Source organism: Ranitomeya variabilis, chromosome 6 (assembly GCF_051348905.1).
Source record: "Ranitomeya variabilis isolate aRanVar5 chromosome 6, aRanVar5.hap1, whole genome shotgun sequence".
Lineage (NCBI taxonomy): Eukaryota > Metazoa > Chordata > Amphibia > Anura > Dendrobatidae > Ranitomeya > Ranitomeya variabilis.
In genome coordinates, this window is record NC_135237.1 from 73,759,153 (window position 1) to 73,778,298 (window position 19,146).

The 19,146-nt window shown below is 44.0% G+C and overlaps 1 protein-coding gene across 6 annotated transcripts in view; it reads left to right on the forward strand.

Annotated features, from left to right (window-relative positions):
- The window catches only part of PRKAG2 (protein kinase AMP-activated non-catalytic subunit gamma 2), a 329,489-nt gene that overhangs the window by 293,686 nt on the left and 16,657 nt on the right, over positions 1–19,146 (forward strand). For all 6 annotated transcript variants that reach the window (XM_077268648.1, XM_077268649.1, XM_077268650.1 and 3 more), the window contains 5 exons: positions 11,095–11,204; positions 14,559–14,640; positions 16,763–16,821; positions 17,024–17,069; positions 17,385–17,439. In XM_077268648.1, coding sequence (XP_077124763.1) covers positions 11,095–11,204; positions 14,559–14,640; positions 16,763–16,821; positions 17,024–17,069; positions 17,385–17,439 — 352 coding nt within the window. The remainder of the gene's footprint in view (positions 1–11,094; positions 11,205–14,558; positions 14,641–16,762; positions 16,822–17,023; positions 17,070–17,384; positions 17,440–19,146) is intronic.

The window sequence follows — 19,146 nt, forward strand, 5'->3', positions numbered from 1 at the left end:
TTTTTTTTTTTGTGAACAATTCATTTTTAAGATTTTGGGGCCATCAGATGCTTTACTACTGTAGTAATACTTTAAAGTATCACTACAGCTTTCTTTTTTCCCCTTGCATAAAACGCAGCCTGTTCATCAGTGTCTGTTTTTTGCCTTCATTTCATCAGTTCAATGAGTGATTTTATTTTTTATTTTTTTCCCACTGATTTAGAGAAGGGGGGAACAAAAGTCAGCAAAGCTTTTCCTCCTATCCAAATCATTTGTGATCATCACAGTTCTCCTAAGAAGTCATTACATGTGACCCTGTGATGTCGGTGTTGTGTGACAAATGGCGCGGTGTAGCCCTAGCCTAGCCCTAGCCTTAGGGTATGTGCACACGATGCAGATTCCATTGCGGATTTTTCTGCATGGATTCTGCAGAATCCACAGGTAAATTGACCTGCGTTTTACCTGCTGGGTTTTCTTCAGACTTTGTGCGGATTTTGCCTGTGTGTTTTTTAGGCTATGTGCACACGATGCAGATTTACTGCGGATCCGCAGCAGATTTTACCGCGCAGAAACGCTGCAGATCCGCACTGTGATGAACAGTACAATGTTAATCAATGGGTAAGAAAAGGTTGTGCGGAATTGCTGCGGATTTAAAAGAAGTGCATGTCACTTCTTTTGTGTGGATCTGCAGCGTTTCTGCACCCCTCCATAATAGAAATCCTCAGTGGTAAAAACTGCAGAAAATCCGCATTAATTCCGCGGCAAATCCGCAGCTGCAAATTCTGCCAGGAGATGCGGATTTTGTACAGGAAATTCTGCACCACATTTCCTACGTGTGCACATAGCCCTTACACCTGTGGGTTCCTATAAAGGAATAGGTGTAAAACGCTGTGGATTCCGCACAAAGAATTGACATGCTGTGGAAAATACCGTAAACCGCTGCGTTTCTGCGCAGAATTGTCGCAGCATGTGCACAGCAGATTTTGTTTTCCATAGGTTTGCATGGTACTGTACACCACATGGAAAACTGCTGCGAATCTGAAGCCAAATCCGCAATGTGTGCACATAAACTCCTCTTTCAGACTGTTAACATCTCACTGATGCATTCTCATTCCAATGCTAACCCGGACTGCGAAACGCAATCTGTGCAACATTTTTAATGTGACCTGATTGCAAAAAAAATGATTATTAGTGAGTCCTAATGGGGGATCTGCGATCTGGTTGCTGCTGACTACATGACGTTTTTGTCCGTGACCTTTATTTGCCGGGCTCAGTGTACATTACCACCTTCATTTTAATAATTATTGAAAAAAAAAGCTTTTATAGGAGTGTGATATTTAAAATGAATGAAAAGTGTGAATCTATTGCCGCTTTGTCACTTCCCCTCCCCCTTCCCGTCTTGCCTCGTTACCCTAATTCCAGCGTACACGCTCTTACACTATTTATATGTGTTTCTTGGAACGACCTCTTGGTATTTCTATTTTTCTACACTTCCATTATTTCTAGTTAGTGACAATGGAGGCATAGAGAACTGCTGTGCAGCACAAAGAACCAAATCTTCAGAGGGAAATAAAGTGCTAAAATAAGGCCGAGCGAATCCTTCCTCATTTATTGTCGGCTGCCGGGCTGCAAAGATCCCTTTTAGGCCTGTTCTACACGGACTATGTAGTGCTACTGATCAAATCAATTAGATTATATGCACGACAGAATCCACCCCATAAAATTACCGTAATACACAGCAATGTCATATGCCATTGCTGTACGCGTGTTCTGCCTTATGTCGCTTCATGGTTCAGAAGCAGTTAATTGATTTGGAGGTTGTCCAGCCTCTGTCTATAATCGTTCTATGTGACACTGGACTTGTGAATCCACACATTGCGCTCACTGGGAGCCGGCGGTCATGTGACTGTAAGTATATGGTTTGCAGACCTCCGGCCACATTCTGACTAGACGGTTTCCAGCCTTGCTCGATACACTGTATTGAGCGGGGCGCCTCCTTCTAGTTGGCATGTGACCGTGTACACCAGAGGTGTCAAACTGCATTCCTCGAGGGCCGCCAACAGGTCATGTTTTCAGGATTTCCTTAGCATTCCACAAGGTGCTGGAATCATTCTGTGCAGGTGATTAAATTATCACCTGTGCAATACAAGGAAATCCTGAAAACATGACCTGTTGGCGGCCCTCGAGGAATGCAGCTTGACACCTCTGGTGTACACAGTTCACATACTTGCCGTCGCATGCCCTCCGCTCCCGGCACCGGAGGATTCTCACAGCGTCCGGTGTGTGCATGTAAGGATTCAGAAGTGACTGCCAGAAAACCCCCGTTAAAGCAAGTGACACCCTCATTCTTTCGGCTTCTTCCTCTATGAAGCCCCCTGCTTTCTATACCTCACAGTATAGAGTGCCGGAGGTGACGGGACCACCCCAAGAACAGCGAAGCGGCCTTTAAAAAGAAAAAAAAAAAAAACACTGCCACTTAGGAACTTTTAGCCTCCCCCTTTAAGTAAATCTTTCCATGTACAGAAGTTTATCATGAGTCGTTCTTTTCACTAGGAGATGCAGGAAGCCGCAGGGCCGGTGTGCCCACCATGTGCTGACCAGTGCCACGTGGTGATGGAAAGCTACCTCCTTCATGGTAGGAAGCCATGGATGAAAAACGGTGGCACTGAGAAGTCAGTGTAACCTCTAGCCCCTTGTATTTGCTGCAGGGGATCACAAAATTGGATAAATGTCAGTCATGGTGTGAAAGGTGTTACATATCCTCTGTATGTTCGTGTACGTGGTGTTGGCAGCTCATTGTGGCAGTCTTACTGCTAATTGCAGCCAGTGACTGTCTCACACCCGCGTGTGATCGCACCCCATGGCGGCTGATGATGATGGTAATCGCTATTGATAGAAAACCTCGATCCGCAGGTTCGGTGAGATGATGTTTGGTCCTCGGCTGCTTACCTGCTGAGCGGACGTATGGTCGGCCTTAATGGCTCCGTGCCCATTACAGGACACTTGTGAGTCTGTCTGATTTATATACTTGGTGAATATAAGGCCCAGATTCATCAGTGCTGCTTCTCTGCCTTCAGTATTTGCCTTTATACATTTTTAGACACTTTCTAACGAAGTCCTTTGGGTTTTTTCTAGCCAACTTTTCTTATCCAGCAGCTTTTAGATTCATGAAAATTCAACTTTAAAGCCCCTTATTTATTATGTGACACCAGTCCTCCCTGGAGTAAGGTTTCTGGAAGGGTTTTCAATCTGCAACTTTTTAAAGGCAATCTGTCAGGTTTTTTGCTCTATAATATCGGAGCAGCATCCTGTAGGGTCAGAGAGCCTGATTCCAGGGATGTGTCTCTTACTGGGCTGCTTGGTGTAGTTTTTATAGAATCCCTCATTTCTCTTCTGTAGAGGTAGCAGTGCTTGAAATGCTGAGCTGTGAATAACCCCGCCCACACACCTGATTGGCAGCTTGCTGATAATGTACACAAGATGCTACCAATCAGTGGTAGGGGCAGGGTTACACAGATTAGCCTGACTGGCTTGCATGTGACACTTCAGCAGAGATAATCTCCTGCTGATAAAACGTTGTATTGAAACAACAGTCTAATTAGTGAAACATCCCTGAAATTGGGCTCAATTGCCCCAATATTATGCTACCAATTAAATATTAAAAAGCCTGACAGATTCCCTTTAAAAAATTTTCTACTTTTGATACTAAAGTCACAAAACTGTATGGATTGCCATGTCCAGACCGGCTGCAGGTTTATTGACCTGATCTGCCTGCCGGGCATATGAGGCTACCGGGGTCCGGTCTGTACCTGGACTGTGACTGTCGGACGTGTGACGCTGGCCTTATGCCTTTAGATTGTCACCCCGAGCTGGGAAGGGATATGTGGAATTAACCTAATTCTCTTGGCCACTCCATCTAGTAGCCATGAATGATGTCACTGTGTCTCGAGCCACTGCGTTCAGTCATTAAGACGGAGGTGACTTGTCCTTAAAGGAGAATTGCACCTTCATGAAAAGGGTTAAAAGTTATACAATGTTTTCTGTATCAGCCCTTCATAATTTACAAGAGCTCTGCTTGCAGCCACTCAATGCGAACCTTCGCTGTTTACTTCCAAAGGATGAAAATTTGTCTTGCTGGCCCCACGAGTGCTTGACTATCCACACTAGTCATCAGAGACGTCTTGTCACTTTCCGAGCTCCTGTGTGCACGCGACCAGGGCAGATTCGTGTCCAGTAAGGGTATGTTCAGGAACGCCAAAGTGAGTGTGATCCAACCAGATCTCATCCACACGCCGCACTGCAGACCTTAAATACTCGCGTTGTCAAATTGTGCTGCAAATGTTCACCAGTAATTTCATCTGGATTCCAGCTATGTATCAATTTACCAAGTGCAACAGTTGTGATCCCGGTTTTCTCTGCTGCAATGCTCAAATGCTGAGTTGTTTGTAACTCCGCCCACACCGCTGAGTGACAGTTTTGTGGCGGAGTTACACGGAGCAGTTGACTAGGATGCACAGAATGCCTAGTCCTGTAGTGGTAATCTCCTGTTGATAAAACACTGACTTTATTGAAATGGCAAAATGCAGCCTAGTAAGTGATACATCGCTGGAAACTGACTATTTACCCCGACATCGTGCTGCTCTCAATTACATAGCAAAAACCTGCTGACAGATTGACTTTGGGGTTATTCTCACTTTAGCAGGTTATCGCCTACCTACAGAATAAGTGATATCTTCTTCAACTATTGGTTCCCCGCTGATCCCAAGAACGGTGCTCTGCAGTACCCGTTGCAATGGCTATCGCAGTAATCATTGTTGAGAGATGGCTGACCACTGCTACCAGTCAGACCCCCATAGTGCATGGAAAGCCCAGTTTTTGAATTGGTGGGGTATCACCCCCCACCCCCGTCATAAGCAAGATAACGACCCTGAGGGGTAAATTTTAGGATTTTTATTTTATGTGCTCTGCATAATTCGTTTCCTTGTAGTAAAATGAGGCAAATCTAAAGGTTCACAGCCTTCCGTAAACTTGATGCTCAAAAAGTAAAAAGGTATGAAGTATGCAGCCTGTGAATTGAGTTTTATTTATTTTATTTTTTTTGGGGGGGGGGGTTTTGACCACTTATTTACTTTGTATTTTACACAACCAGCAATGTTTTGGCTGCAGAAAAATACGCAGAAAAAAATGCTGAAAAGGCGTCACGGGAGAACATGCATACACTTATAACACAAATTATGACACAAGTGATAGTAATCTATTAAACCAAATGCTCTCCTGTTTGAACACCTTGTTCTCAAAAGTTTCAGGAGGTGAAATAATGAATTACTCTAAATTTGGTGCAAAAAAAAGATGTAATTTCTTCTTGAGGCTTTTTTGTTTATACAACTCAAACTATAAAAATCTTCATTATATACAATATATAGACTTAAGAACAGTGGTGACTTTCTATGTTGAGGCCACTAGTAAACATTTGTCAACCCTGATCCCACTACCCTATAATTTTCTGCTCAGGTCTGACTGATCGTTCTTTCTACACATCTATAAAAAGGTAAAGCTGAGGCAGGCTGACTGCGTACCTTCATGGCTGCACCACATCTAGGTTAGTGAAGCCTCCCTGGGGAGATCAGGCAGTAGGGACTTCTTCAGCGGACGTATGAGACATGAATATCGTAACCAGCCAGGTCTGAACTATTTATACTTATGTGTGTATAAAAACTGTTCTCTTGCATTGTTGTCACCCCCATCGCTGTACCTTGCCCACATACATCTGGAATGTCTTGATATGATCTTCATTTTCTTGTTGTTTTTGTATTAATTTAACATTCTACCTGATGCATGGTAATAAGGGAAACCCAATGAAAGCCATATTTACCCTGCCGGCCCTCCTGACATGTCTTAGGGAGCAAATGACCAATTCTTGAAGATGTTGTGTTAGAAGCAGGGAAACAAAAGGGTTACTATAAAGATCTTGGTGATTTTGGCAAGTCGCCTAGGTCAGAATCTCCAAAATGACTGGTCTTGTTATATTCACTAGTATACAGTGACCGGGAAAAGAAATTTTAAAAGGGATAACTGGTGAACTAGTGACTGAGTCATAGATTTGGAGAGAGAAAGTTGGGCTATCTGGACTCATCCCATGGAAGAACTACGGTAGCACTTGCTGCTGAAGGTTATGCTGACCATGATGGTAAGATGCCAGGACACGGCATTGCAGCCTGCAGTGTATGGGGGTACGTACCACCATACACATCAGCGTGCCCATGCTGACCGCTGTTCACTGCCACATGTTCGAGCCTCAGTGGGATGTGCTGGAAAACCATTTTGATCCATTATGGCATGTCAGCGCAACAAACTCCTTGGTGCCAGATGCCAAAGGACCTTCAGAAGTTTGGTGGCCTCAATGGGTCAAACCTGCTTTGTCTGAACACGCCAGCTACTCAATAAAGTGCATTTTCACCGGTAATTATCAGGAATAAGTGACAGATTATCTTGTAGTGTGAACAGACTGCTGATCACTTGAGAAACAAGCGACACGATGAATAATTTTTAAACAAAAATATTGAAATGTCCGCTGCAAATACTCCACTTCTACAACATACCGTGAACGTGCAATCACTCCCTCCAATACGGGTATTACATGACCACTGAGCCGCTTACATGTGGCCAATCGGCCGACGTTTCATGGCCTCGGTTGGCTAATGTAAACAAGCACTTAGCCAAGTGGTTTTAATGCTTTGGCTGATTGTGTTTTCCTCCACTGTCACTCTGCCAAAATCTTCTTTTTAATACAATGGAATTGCAAAACTCTTGCTTTTAATTAAACCACAAATATGTGAAGATGCAAAAAAAATGCTGGGAGTTGAGGCTGGTAGGCGATGGAGCAGATGGCAGCTCAGGGATTCCTCTCCGTACTGCTCCTTCTGTAGAAGTGACACAACGGCATGTATGAGATTACTATATTTTTTTAGGTTGTGTCCTACAATGAAGAATTTTTTTTTTTCTTTCTTTTGTGGTCTGGATGATTTCCATGTAACCTGAGTGAAACTTTAATTAAAAATCTATGGTAATGAGACGTGTAATGCCTCCAGCCGCAGGTTCTGATTTCATCAATTGAAAGACTTTTTGTTTGGCTCCCATTCACACTTCTCACACTCCTCTGACGCCACTCCTGGCTTTTTTATTTTTTTGATGGTGTTACTGCCACCACAGCGCCATCACACTGTTTATGGCCGCTGCCCGGAACTGCAGTTCATTTAATCCGCTCTCCAATAGGGGTGTATACATTAGACAAAGTGTGTGTAATCTGCTGTGCATTGTAAAATGAAGCAATGACTCACCAGGTTGGGGTTAGTCCTGTCCTGAAGTGAAGAATACTTGTACGTATCCCCCGTCCCTTATAAACTTGGTAATCCAGGGATCTGGGACCAAATTGTAGCAGATGCTGGCATAGACCACTGCATTCTGTGCTCTGTCATTTTACCAATGTGGATGTTCTCTAAGGCGGCTTTCACACATCAGTTTTTTGCCGTCGGGCGCAGTACGTCGAATGTTAGGGGAAAAAAAAAACGGATCCATCACAGATTGTAAAAAAAACCTGATGCAACTGATCCGTTTTTTTCAACGGATCCAACTAGCTGATCCAGCTAATTGGATCCTAAAAAAATCAGAGCATGCTCAGTTAAAAAAAACAGAATCCGCCGCCTAAGTGTTCCATTATAGCGGATGGCGACGGATTGTGCCTGACAGCAAAAAACTGATGTGTGAAAGCAGCCTTAAAGGAATGCATGGGGTGCAGCGGAGGAGCTGGATGTGGGATTTAAGTCTGCTGGGTGTTTTTTATTTTAATACATAACATAGTATTGTAGATCCCCCATCCCCTTTACAGTAACTGAACAGTTAGCAAGGCCGAAAAAAGACATTTGTCCATCCAGTTCAGCCTATATTCCATCATAATAAATCCCCAGATCTACGTCCTTCTAAAGAACCTAATCACTGTATGATACAATATTGTTCTGCTCCAGGAAGACATCCAGGCCTCTCTTGAACCCCTCGACTGAGTTCGCCATCACCACCTCCTCAGGCAAGGAATTACAGGTCCTCACTGCTCCAACAGTAAAGAATCCTCTTCTATGTTGATGGAAAATCCTTCTCTCCTCCAGACGCAGAGAATGCCCCCTTGTGCCCGTCACCTTCCTTGGTATAAACAGATCCTCAGCGAGATATTTGTAATGTCCCCTTATATACTTATACATGGTTATTAGATCGCCCCTCAGTCATCTTTTTCTAAACTAAATAATCCTCATTTTGCTAATTTTTTTATTTTTTTTTCCTTTGGATGTTCTGCTGGTCAAAATACAGAAAAATCCATGAGAACAAGTTCTGGACACGCTGAAATATCCTGGGAAATAAGCTAATTAGCTTAATTGCCCAAAGTATAGTAATTATGGGAAATTAAAGCATCTGTGGATTACGAGATATAGAAGGATGTATATGTGTATACGGCTCAAAATAATAAAGGGAACACTGAAATCCCACATCCTAGATGTCACTGAAAGATTCCGGTTCCAAATCTTTATTCATTACATAGTGGAATGTGTTGGGAACAATAAAACGGAGGTCTGGATTTGGAACGATGCTCAAAATCAAGTGGAAAATCAGATTACAGGCTGATCCAACTTCATAAGATGGCTGTGCCAGTTGGTGGTGAGAATTTGTGTGAACCTCAGGATTTCGCAGGGCGAACACTTCTGTAGAGTCGTCATATCTCCAAGTCGGGTCCACGTCTAGATCTTCACAAAATAAGGAAATGTGAGGGTACAAATCCCGCAGCCCAGTTCATCACTACAGGTCAAGAAATACATTTTGCAGTGTGGACAGAAGGAAGGTTTTAGAAGATGAACGGTGACTAGTGGTGAGCGAATATACTCGTTACTTGAGATTTCTCGAGCACGCTCGGGGGTCCTCCAAGTATTTTTTTAGTGGTCGGAGATTTAGTTTTTCTTGCCGCAGGTGAATGATTTACAGCTATTAGACAGCTTGATTACATGTGGGGGTTGCCTGGTTGCTAGGGAATCCCCACATGTACTTATGCTGGCGAACAGATGTAAATCATTCAGCTGCGGCAACAAAAACTAAATCTCCGAGCACTAAATACGCGGAGGACCCCCGAGCATGCTCGAGAAATCTCAAGTAACCAGTATATTCGCTCATCACCAACTGTGACGGTTTTCTGTGGGCAGCTCCATTATTTCTGTTCCCTATGGATACGTTGTACTGCCTGCCTTCTACTGCCTCTTATCTATAGAACGACTTGTGCTTCCTTCCGGAGCCAAGCAGCGAGGATGTTACATTCTGTGGACCGGTGTGATGTTCTGTGGTGAATCCCTGATGTGCCGCATTAGATAATGGCTTCTCCGGCTTCTGTCTAATAATGTATGCATAAAGGGGGCGCTGGTCCGTGATTAAAGCCAGGCAGATTTCCTCTTGGCTGCTTTGGCAATCCAGAAAAATATAGATTGAAAAGTCTCGTGTATACGGTACATATATTTTATGGTGTGTACCTACCTCTTCACCAGTCAGCTCTAGTGGGTCTGGGAAAATTTTGGGCCATGGGTAGCACTTGACTAGTCTAATCTCTCCCTATAGTCTCGGCCGGTTCTTCAAGCCATATCATTTTTGAAACATCGAAGCTTTTCAGAGAAAAAATATGCCTCGCTGCAACATTTCGGCCAGGATCTGGGTGATGCTGCCCACATCACTGGCAGCATGAATCAGATGTCAAGTTACTATTAAAAAGTTGTCCACAACTAAGATATTGATGACCTATGTTTGGCCTGGCTCATCCATGTTGGATCAGTGCGGCTCCAACACCATGCTCCGCCAGTGATCAGCTACTCATGAAATGAATAGGGAGTGAGCTGCAGTACCCAGAATGGCCACTACAGTGTATGGCGCTGTGGTGCTCTGACTTTGTAAACTGTACTTTCCCAGTTGTTTGGGGGCTTTAAACCCCCTTTAATATGAAATTGACGGCCAACCTTTCTGCAATGTAGAGATATGGGAAGGTATATATGTCAGTGTAGCATCTGCTGACACATCCAATCCATAGGAGATCTCCTGACATGTTAATACTTGTAATATCCATGAATTGATCGGTTTTGGCTCACTTTTTAGAACGGTTATTTCTCCTAAAAATGTAAGAATAATCTGCGTGTCTCCAATTGGGAGTATGTCTGTACAGTGTGACCCTGTCCAATGAGGAACTCGCACTATAAGGCTAAGTGCACACGTTGCAGAATTGCCGCGGAAATTTTCGCGGCAATTCTGCAGCTCCTGCCACGGGTATATCGCATGCGGAATTGGCATGCATATTCCCGCAGAAAACTAGCGTTTTGCAAGCATAATTAGCTTGCAGAATGCTAGCGTTTTCCAAGCGATCTGTAGCATTGCTTGGAAAACTGATTGACAGGTTGGTCACACAAGCATAGCGCTTGATAAGTGTGACCAACTTTTTACTATTGATGCTGCCTATACAGCATCAATAGTAAAAGAATGTTAAAAATAATAAAAAAAAAAAATTAAAAAAATGGTTATACTCACCTTCCGCAGACAGCCGATCTCCTCAGCGGCTTCCGTTCCTATAGATGGTGTGTGTGCAGGACCTTCAATGTTTTTATAGCGAAAAACCGCGAAAATGCAAAAAATCTGCTACATGTGCACATAGCCTTAAGCTGTGTGTGTGGACACGCCACTTTGAAAAGGAGAATGGTGATAACTAGTTATCAATGTAATCACTATGGAAGAATGACAGCAGAACTCTAAAAAGATGCTCCAGAATAGTGGCTTTTTTTCCCCTTCCGAAATGCAAGTATTTACTTAAGTAGAAGTGGTGACAAAACTGCTAGGGTGATCACTCCACCATGTGTCCAGGCGAAAATGGGCCACGGTGCCAAAGGGAGAGAAAAGCAAATGTGTGGTGGTTTTGTTTTTTTATATACATGGGGTCCTCCAACATGGCGGCTGACAGTTCAGCATGACGATATGATGTTTTCAGTGATTCTCGCTATTACTTGGCTCTATCCAATGATCATGCTGACTCTGACTTTTCACTTCCAGCTGTTGAAGAATCGGAGAGTGACATATACATGCGCTTCATGAAATCCCACAAGTGTTATGACATTGTGCCCACCAGCTCCAAGCTTGTTGTATTTGACACTACCTTACAAGTGAGTTTTCCTGTTATTGCTATTTCTACTAAAGGCTAACGATTAAATTGTGTATGAAGAGAGAAAAAAAGTGTAAAAATGAGTCTTAATAGTGATCATGTAGACTTTAGAGTTCCCAAGTATTGCCATAATGGGGTCCGCTTGCCTGAATATGATGGGTGCAGCGGTCTGATCTGCCCCGTGTCCAGATCCTGGTTGTGCATTAATAGTGTGACGCTCTTCTGATCGCACACCGGGGCTTTTGTATTTCCCATTTTCTCCTTGTTTTGCAGCCAGGAGGCGTTGAATGGCAGCAGATCGCGCATGCATGAACAGTGTACATAATGTCTAGAGATTTCCTAGTGGCGCTGACGGTTTTTAGACAATTTTTGTGTCTAATTTCTGGGTCCAGAAAAAAATCTTGTGCTCATAAAAATGGTTTTCCTATACTCTCCTATTGGTGACGTATCCTTAATATCAGGTAAATTGGGGTCTGACACCCCCCACTGATCAGCTGTCATCTGCTCCGGTGGTGGCTGGATGAATAGTGTGTGCTGAGCGAACCACCACAGCGTCACAGTTTAGTGACCATTGATCTACCGGCAGTGACTACCAAATGGTGGTCCGCCCTGCACAATATCAGCTGACCAGCGGGGGTGCCAGGTGTCAGACCCCCAATGATCTCATAGTGAGGATAGGTGATCAAAAAAAGGATGATTTACAAGAAAATCCATTCCATCAATCTGCCAGGAACTAACAACCTCACCACAAAGATTTATGTAATTCCGATGTCATGAGTCGGTCCTGTCTGCAGGAGGAATGTTCAGTATCCCACAAATAGTAGAATAGTAGAATAGTAGTGGCTGGATAAGAAATCTATTTTTTTCTTTTTTTTTTTTTTTTTCTCCTTGTGGTTAAATGTCAGCATCAGACATAATATAAACTTTGACCCATAAACCGACCAAAACACAGGAATTAATAAAAGAGAAAATACAAAGCCTCCTTGGAGAGAATGCAGCGCCCGGCCCCAGCCTGCAGCTTACAGTCTTCAGACGGCTTTGAAGAATTATTAAAATCCAGCAAAGGGAATTCCGTTCCTTGAAGACTTAGTCTGCATCCTTCCTGTTATTCTCTATGGAGGAGAAACCCCTGACCGGTATAATCGTTTCATGTACAGAACAAACCAGTCTTAAAGGAATAATTGGTACTAATTACAGTCCACTTAACTGGTCAGAACTGCAGTACCTCCATACCTGGCGCCATACTGCCTAGAGGTGGTCTTACTACCTGGCGCCGATACTTTACCGCACTGACTGTTGCTATTGATCGGCCATTCAGCATTGTTAGCCCAAGAGATTTGCTGTTTTACATGACCAGTCAATGCACGGAAAAACTTCAAAGATGGAAGTTGTTAGATTTGTACTGGCCCTACTACTCAGACATTTCATTAAGTAGCAGAATGGAGGATGTAAGAGCTCAGCAAGGGGAAGCTAAATGTGGCAGCTGACCATGGAAGCACCGGGAGTCTATGGCACTAACATTTCACTGCCAGCCGGAAGTTCTCACTTTTGGAGCTGGCCGTCTACTTGTAGAGGCTGCTGCAGGGTGCTACACATGCACAGGGTGCTACACATCCGCCTACTATAGAGTTGAATAGGATGCGGATGTGCAGTACCAAGCCCCGGCCACTACAAGTGGAGACAATCTCCACAAGCGAGTACTTCTGGCTGCCACTGACACCGATAACAGATAATCGGCGGGGGTGCCGGGTGTCTGATTCTGGCTGATCACACATTGATGACCTATTCTAAGGATAGGCCATCAATGTAAAAGTAGTGGACAACCTCTTAAGCCCCAGCCTAGACATCCAACCTGAAAGTTGTGCTGGCTTTGGGTCTGCACTAGTTATCACTGAGGTCCATGAGATGACTGCCCACCTGGCCAATATTCTACTGGTGTGTACATGCTCTGCTACCACAGTGCTGAAATAGCCTTATGGGTATATGTGCACACGTTGCGGATTGTATGCATTTTTGCAGTGAAAACGCAAACCCAACCCATTGAATTCAATGGGATTCCGCACACATAGGAATGCATTGATCCCCTTCCCGCATGGGGCTATGCCCACCATGTGCAAAGTAAGCGGATCGTGTGCGGATGGTACCCAGGGGGGAGGAGAGGAGACTCTCCTCCAGGCCCTTTAAAATTAAAAAATGGTTATGTACTCACCCTCTGGCAGCCCCCAAATCCTGCCCAGGCCTTAGCTATGCTCCCGTTCCCAGTAATGCCTTGCAACAATGACCTGTGATGACGTAGCAGTCTCGTGTGATGCTACGTCATCTGGGGGTCATTGTCGCGAGGTATCACTGGGAACAGGAGTTGCTGGGAGCATTGCGAGGATTCAGAAGGCTGCAGGGGCCGCCGGAAGGTGAGAATATTACAATGATTTTTTATTTTTAACATTAAATCTTTTTACTATTGATGCTGCATAGGCAGCATCAATAGTAAAAAGTTGGTCACACTTGTCAAACACTATGCTTGACAAGTGTGACCAACCTGTCAATCAGTTTTCCAAGTGATGCTACAGATCGCTTGGAAAACTCTAGCACTCTGCAAGCTAATTACGCTTGTTTAGCGGGAATATGCATGCCAATTCCGCATGCGTATTTCCCATGACAGGGAGTTGCGGAATTGCTGCAGAAATTTCCGCTGCAATTCCGCAACGTGTGCCCATAGCCTAAGTTCTCCTAAGAACGTGCCGATGTCTATAAGGAGATGAGGTTTCTGGCCTTACTGTTGGGGAAGGACTGATGATGGACACAAATGTCAGGGATGCCATGTTTTACACCTTTCTACACATTTTTACATTTACACTGTGATATGACAATTATGTCACACTGGTATAGGCGTCTGCTTAAGGAGCCAGATATAAGGCAGAGCGCTAACCGCAGCGCCTTGTGTACCAAAGAACCTCTGAACCCTAGGACTGTAATCGGGGTTCTCATAACTGATGTAATACGAGGCAGTGGGGGCCAGTGATTATTATCAGCATCGCTTGTTACATGCCAGTTTTCCGAATTGTCCTGCTGTGCCTTCTGTATAAGGGATTGTCGCATAACTGATCCCCGATGGAAACCATAATATTCAGTTATGCAACTATTCCGCTTTGGATATGAATTTCGTTGATCTGTTCCTTTTTAAAAACGCAACAATTCCCGCGTGCAGACGTAAACCCGGCCTAATAGGAACAAAATGCAAGAATATATATATTTTGGACGTAAATTCAGTTTGTCTCCCTAAAACATGAAACAGATTTCTTGACCTTGGGTAGAAACCCAACCTAAACCCAAGCTCACGTGTTTCTCTCCTCTGCAGGTAAAGAAGGCCTTTTTCGCGCTGGTAGCTAATGGTGTAAGGGCTGCACCGTTATGGGAAACGAAAAACCAGAGTTTTGTAGGTGAGCGCCACACTACATTCCCATTTGGCAGTAATTCTGATCCCTTTTGTTGTGTGCGGGGTTTCTTTAATGTGTGCGGTTTTTTTTGTTTTTTTTTAAACCTGTTATGGCGAGGGGACAGAGGTTTTCTGAAACCAGGAAACCGTTCTTACTGACATTTTCTAGAACACAATGAAATCTTACTAATGTTCTACTTCTTGCTGCCAATAGAATAAAAGGGGCTTCTAAGTACTTTTGCGGGTGGTCCTGCAGCAGCTGTCTTTCTTTGGCGTGCTGTTGGGCCGACTTCTGCAGTGATATCTGACTTGGAGACTGCTGCCCCCTGTGCTGGGACCCCCGTTATCGCACAGCCCTTTTCCTTATGCCTGTTTAGGGCACGTTCAGCGTCTCGGAGGAGGTCTTGTGCTCCTGAGTCCCTCGGCTGGCTATGGACTAGAGATGTGTTCATTGCAGCTATTGCTGAAGGAAACTGAACAAGAGGAAACCATCCACCCCCTCCCAAATAAGCAAAATGGTGGGCAGAGATCCCAGGAAGAAGGCCCACCCTACATCAGTATGCAATATGACCCAGCTTTGACTATATACTGTACATTGACATGTTCCACATCTTTGGGGGAAAAAAAGCCCCCTTACCCAGACTTCGGCGTACCGGCAGTGCACTGCATGCTGCGCTGGTAGCATAGCTAAGTAGTAAAGTACTGGCGTCTGGCTATTTGTGTAGCATGGCCATTTCTATGCACTGTGCATTAGAGCCCACTCTACAGAAATGGCTGTCGCACTGAGCTACTATGGGACCGTGCAGCATTTAGCTTGGGCATTGTGCGGTTCACACAGAGCCAGCGCCATCTTACAAGACCACTTTTCCGTCCAGTTGGGCCTTGAGTCGATGCACAGGCTTCTCTGTAATGGCAGCAGAGAACAACGATGGAAGACTACAGTAAAGAATATCAAGCTGCTTAATGAATATGGTGATCTGGTTGCTCCAGTCTGGGGAAAAACAGGAAGACGTCTTTAAGATTAGTTACTGTTTAATTGGACTGTATAGAAAGTCAGCCTGGGAGACCTCATTTCACACACTGCTGCACATCTGCGGGAAGTGTGAGGTTCTGCTATGGAGACGGTTACATGCGGTTCTCCTCCGACGATCTGGAATATAGGATTGGAGAGCTTGGAAAGAGATGCTAAGATGTCCATATAGATCTCCTCCGCAAAGACCAAGACTGTCCGTAAGCATGGAGGTAGTCGTGTGTAACCTCAGTGCGTGCCCTAACCCGCTGCCTTACTGATGGCTAGCAGTGTCCATCCCCATGCTTTAGGTCACCAGCTTAAAGCTACCCTCCACTGTACTTTACTGTGAAGGGGTTAATAAACAACAAAAAGCCCATTCATATCCTTTCCTCTGCCACCTCCAACTTTCTGATTGGGTCCTTTCTTCCGTTGTCTTCTTTCTGAGCTCCTGCTGCTGCCATTCTTTATTAGGCCCCATGTCATCACGTGGGGTATGGCAGGAAATTAATTTCACTAACGTGCGTCATGTCCTACATGATATCATGGGACCCAGTGACTAACTGCAGCTTTGGAGGCCTTCAAAGACAGGTGCCAGTCAGAGTACCAGCGGCAGGTGAAATACAGGGAAGGCTAAGGAGAATGATGTTCCTTTTCCTGGGTCTAAGAAACCACGAAATACCAACTGGTGTTAATTTTTTAATACAAATCCTTCTTATTCTGGCAAATCTAAATTTTGGTGACAAAATTCTTAACAAATTGGATTCCCTCCAATTTGGAGGGGAGTAGGAGAAATCACCGTCTCGTGTCCTCTTGCATGGATAGTTTTGACCGGTGTGTAGATCTGTTTCATTAGAAGATCTATTTTACAATTTCTTGCACATCCAAATATCAGATACTCGCAAATATAAATGATATAAAATTAGTACTTTTATCATCAATATAACGTCTATATGAAGTAACACATACACACTAACCCAGGAGATGGTTCAGTACCCTGCCTCCAGCTCCGTACTACAAGAACTGGGCCTCCGCCAGTCTGCAGAAAACACATTACCTGGAGATGTGGCGCTCGGACTTGGTAGATTCCGCCTAATCCTGTTGTGCTTTATTTCAGGAATGTTAACGATTACAGATTTCATCAATATATTGCATCGATACTACAAGTCTCCAATGGTAAGTACCGTCACTTACACTACGTAGTGCCACCGCCAAACCATGTAATTTCCTCTCGCCTGTACATACAGCGCCCCCTGCAACTAAGGCACAAGGGGACGACGTGCTGAGGATTATTACAGGCGGTGAACACCCCGGCAGAATATGTTGGTGCTGTATAAATAATGGAATATTAAATAATTTGATCTACTTCTTACCCTAGGTACAAATATATGAATTGGAGGAGCACAAGATTGAGACCTGGAGGGGTAAGAACCATTACTTCATTATAAAGGTTTTAATTTGCACAGTTTCCTTGGGAAATTTTTTTTCATATGTAGTCTGGTACTATATACAGTATTTTCTTTGGGTTTTAAAGCTGATAAAGTTGACAATCCAGACTAGCATTTCCTTTACACTGCATTTATTCACTGCTGCTTCAAAGTGTCTAAGACGACGAGACTTCTGATTAGTAATGTGCTAAGTCTGGATTTATTCACTATCTGGTAGTAGAAGTCTGCGTATGTATGTATGTGTTTTTTTTCTGAAATTGTTACTTTTTTTTTTAACTATTCTTTCTTCAGAATTGTATTTGCAAGAAACTTTCAAGCCTTTGGTGAATATAACTCCAGATGCAAGGTAGCCACTTTTTTTTTTTTTTTTTTAATATCCTAAAATAATGGTTAAATATGTTGTCTATTGTGTTTTATTACTCTTACAAATGGCCCAATTGAGGTCCTAACCTTTTCAATTTAAAAAAAGAAAAAATTCATTTTGTCCAACTGGGAAGAAATAATATAATTTTTTATTTATATAGGGCCAACATATTCCGCAGCACTTTACAATTATGCGGGGACATGTACAAACAATAAATTCAGTACAAGTTAAGACAATTTAAAACCGTGACATTAGGAGTGAGGTCCCTGCTCGCAAGCTTACAATCTACAAGAAAATGGGGGGGGGGGGGGACACAATAGGTGAAAAGTGCTTGTTACTTCAGGTCTGGCAATTATAATACATAGGGATTTTCATACAAAGCTGCATGATCCGGTCATCAGCCCATGTGTTTAAGTGCAATAGTCAAGTAACAAGTGCAGTTATCATGTGCATGGAGGGTGTGGAGACAGATGAATAGTAGGGTGTAGATTCAGAATAATATTTGGAGAGAACAGGGCAAAGTTAGTTTACTGAGTAGATGATGTGGTAGGCTTGTTTGTAGAGATGGGGTTTTTAGAGCGCGCTTGAATAGGTCGGGGCTAGGTATCAGTCTGATCGTCTGGGGAAGTGCATTCCAGAGAGCTGGTGCAGCACGAGAGAAGTCTTGTAGACGGAGGTGTGAGGTTCGGATTATGGGGGATGTTAGCCTTAGGTCATTTGTAGAACGGAGGGCACATGTAGGGCGATAGACAGAGATGAAAGAGGAGATATAAGGCAGTGCAGAACTGTGGAGAGCTTTGTGGGTGAGAGAGAGGAGTTTATACTGGACCCTGTAGCGAATGGGTAGCCAGTGTAATGACTGGCACAAGATGGAGGCATCGGTGAAGCGGCTGGACAGAAATATGACCCTGGCTGCAGCATTCAAGATGGATTGGAGAGGAGAAAGTTTGGTAAGAGGGAGACCGATCAGAAGAGAGTTGAAGTAGTCCAGACGGGAATGAATAAGAGCGACAGTAAGCGTCTTAGCAGTTTCAAAGGTGAGAAACAGTCGGATTCTGGAGATTTTTTTAAGATGCAGGTGACAAGAGCGAGTGAGTAGTGTTGAGCGATACCTTCCGATATTCGAAAGTATCGGTATTGGATTGGATCGGCCGATACCGGCAAAATATCGGATACCGATACCCGATACCAATACAAGTCAGTGGGACACAAATATCGGAAGGTATCCTGGATGGTTCCCAGGGTCTGAAGGAGAGGAAACTCTCCTTCAGGCCCTGGGATCCATATTCATGTAAAAAATAAATAAAGAATAAAAATAAAAAATATGGATATACTCACCCCTCCGGCGGACCCTGGACCTTAGTGATGTAACCGGTAGCCTCCCGTCTTAAGAATGCAGAGTGAAGGACCTTCGATGACGTCGCGGCTTGTGATTAGTCGCGTGACCGCTCACGCGACCAATCAGAAGCCGCAACGTCATCGCAGGTCCTACACTCGCTGCATTCTTAGGAACGGAGGCTGCCGGTTACATCGCTAAGGTCCAGGGTCCGCCGGAGGGGTGAGTATATCCATATTTTTTATTTTTATTCTTTATTTTTTACATGAATATGGATCCCAGGGCCTGAAGGAGTCTCCTCTCCTCCAGACCCTGGGAACCATACACTGGGAACTTCCGATTCCGATTTCTGA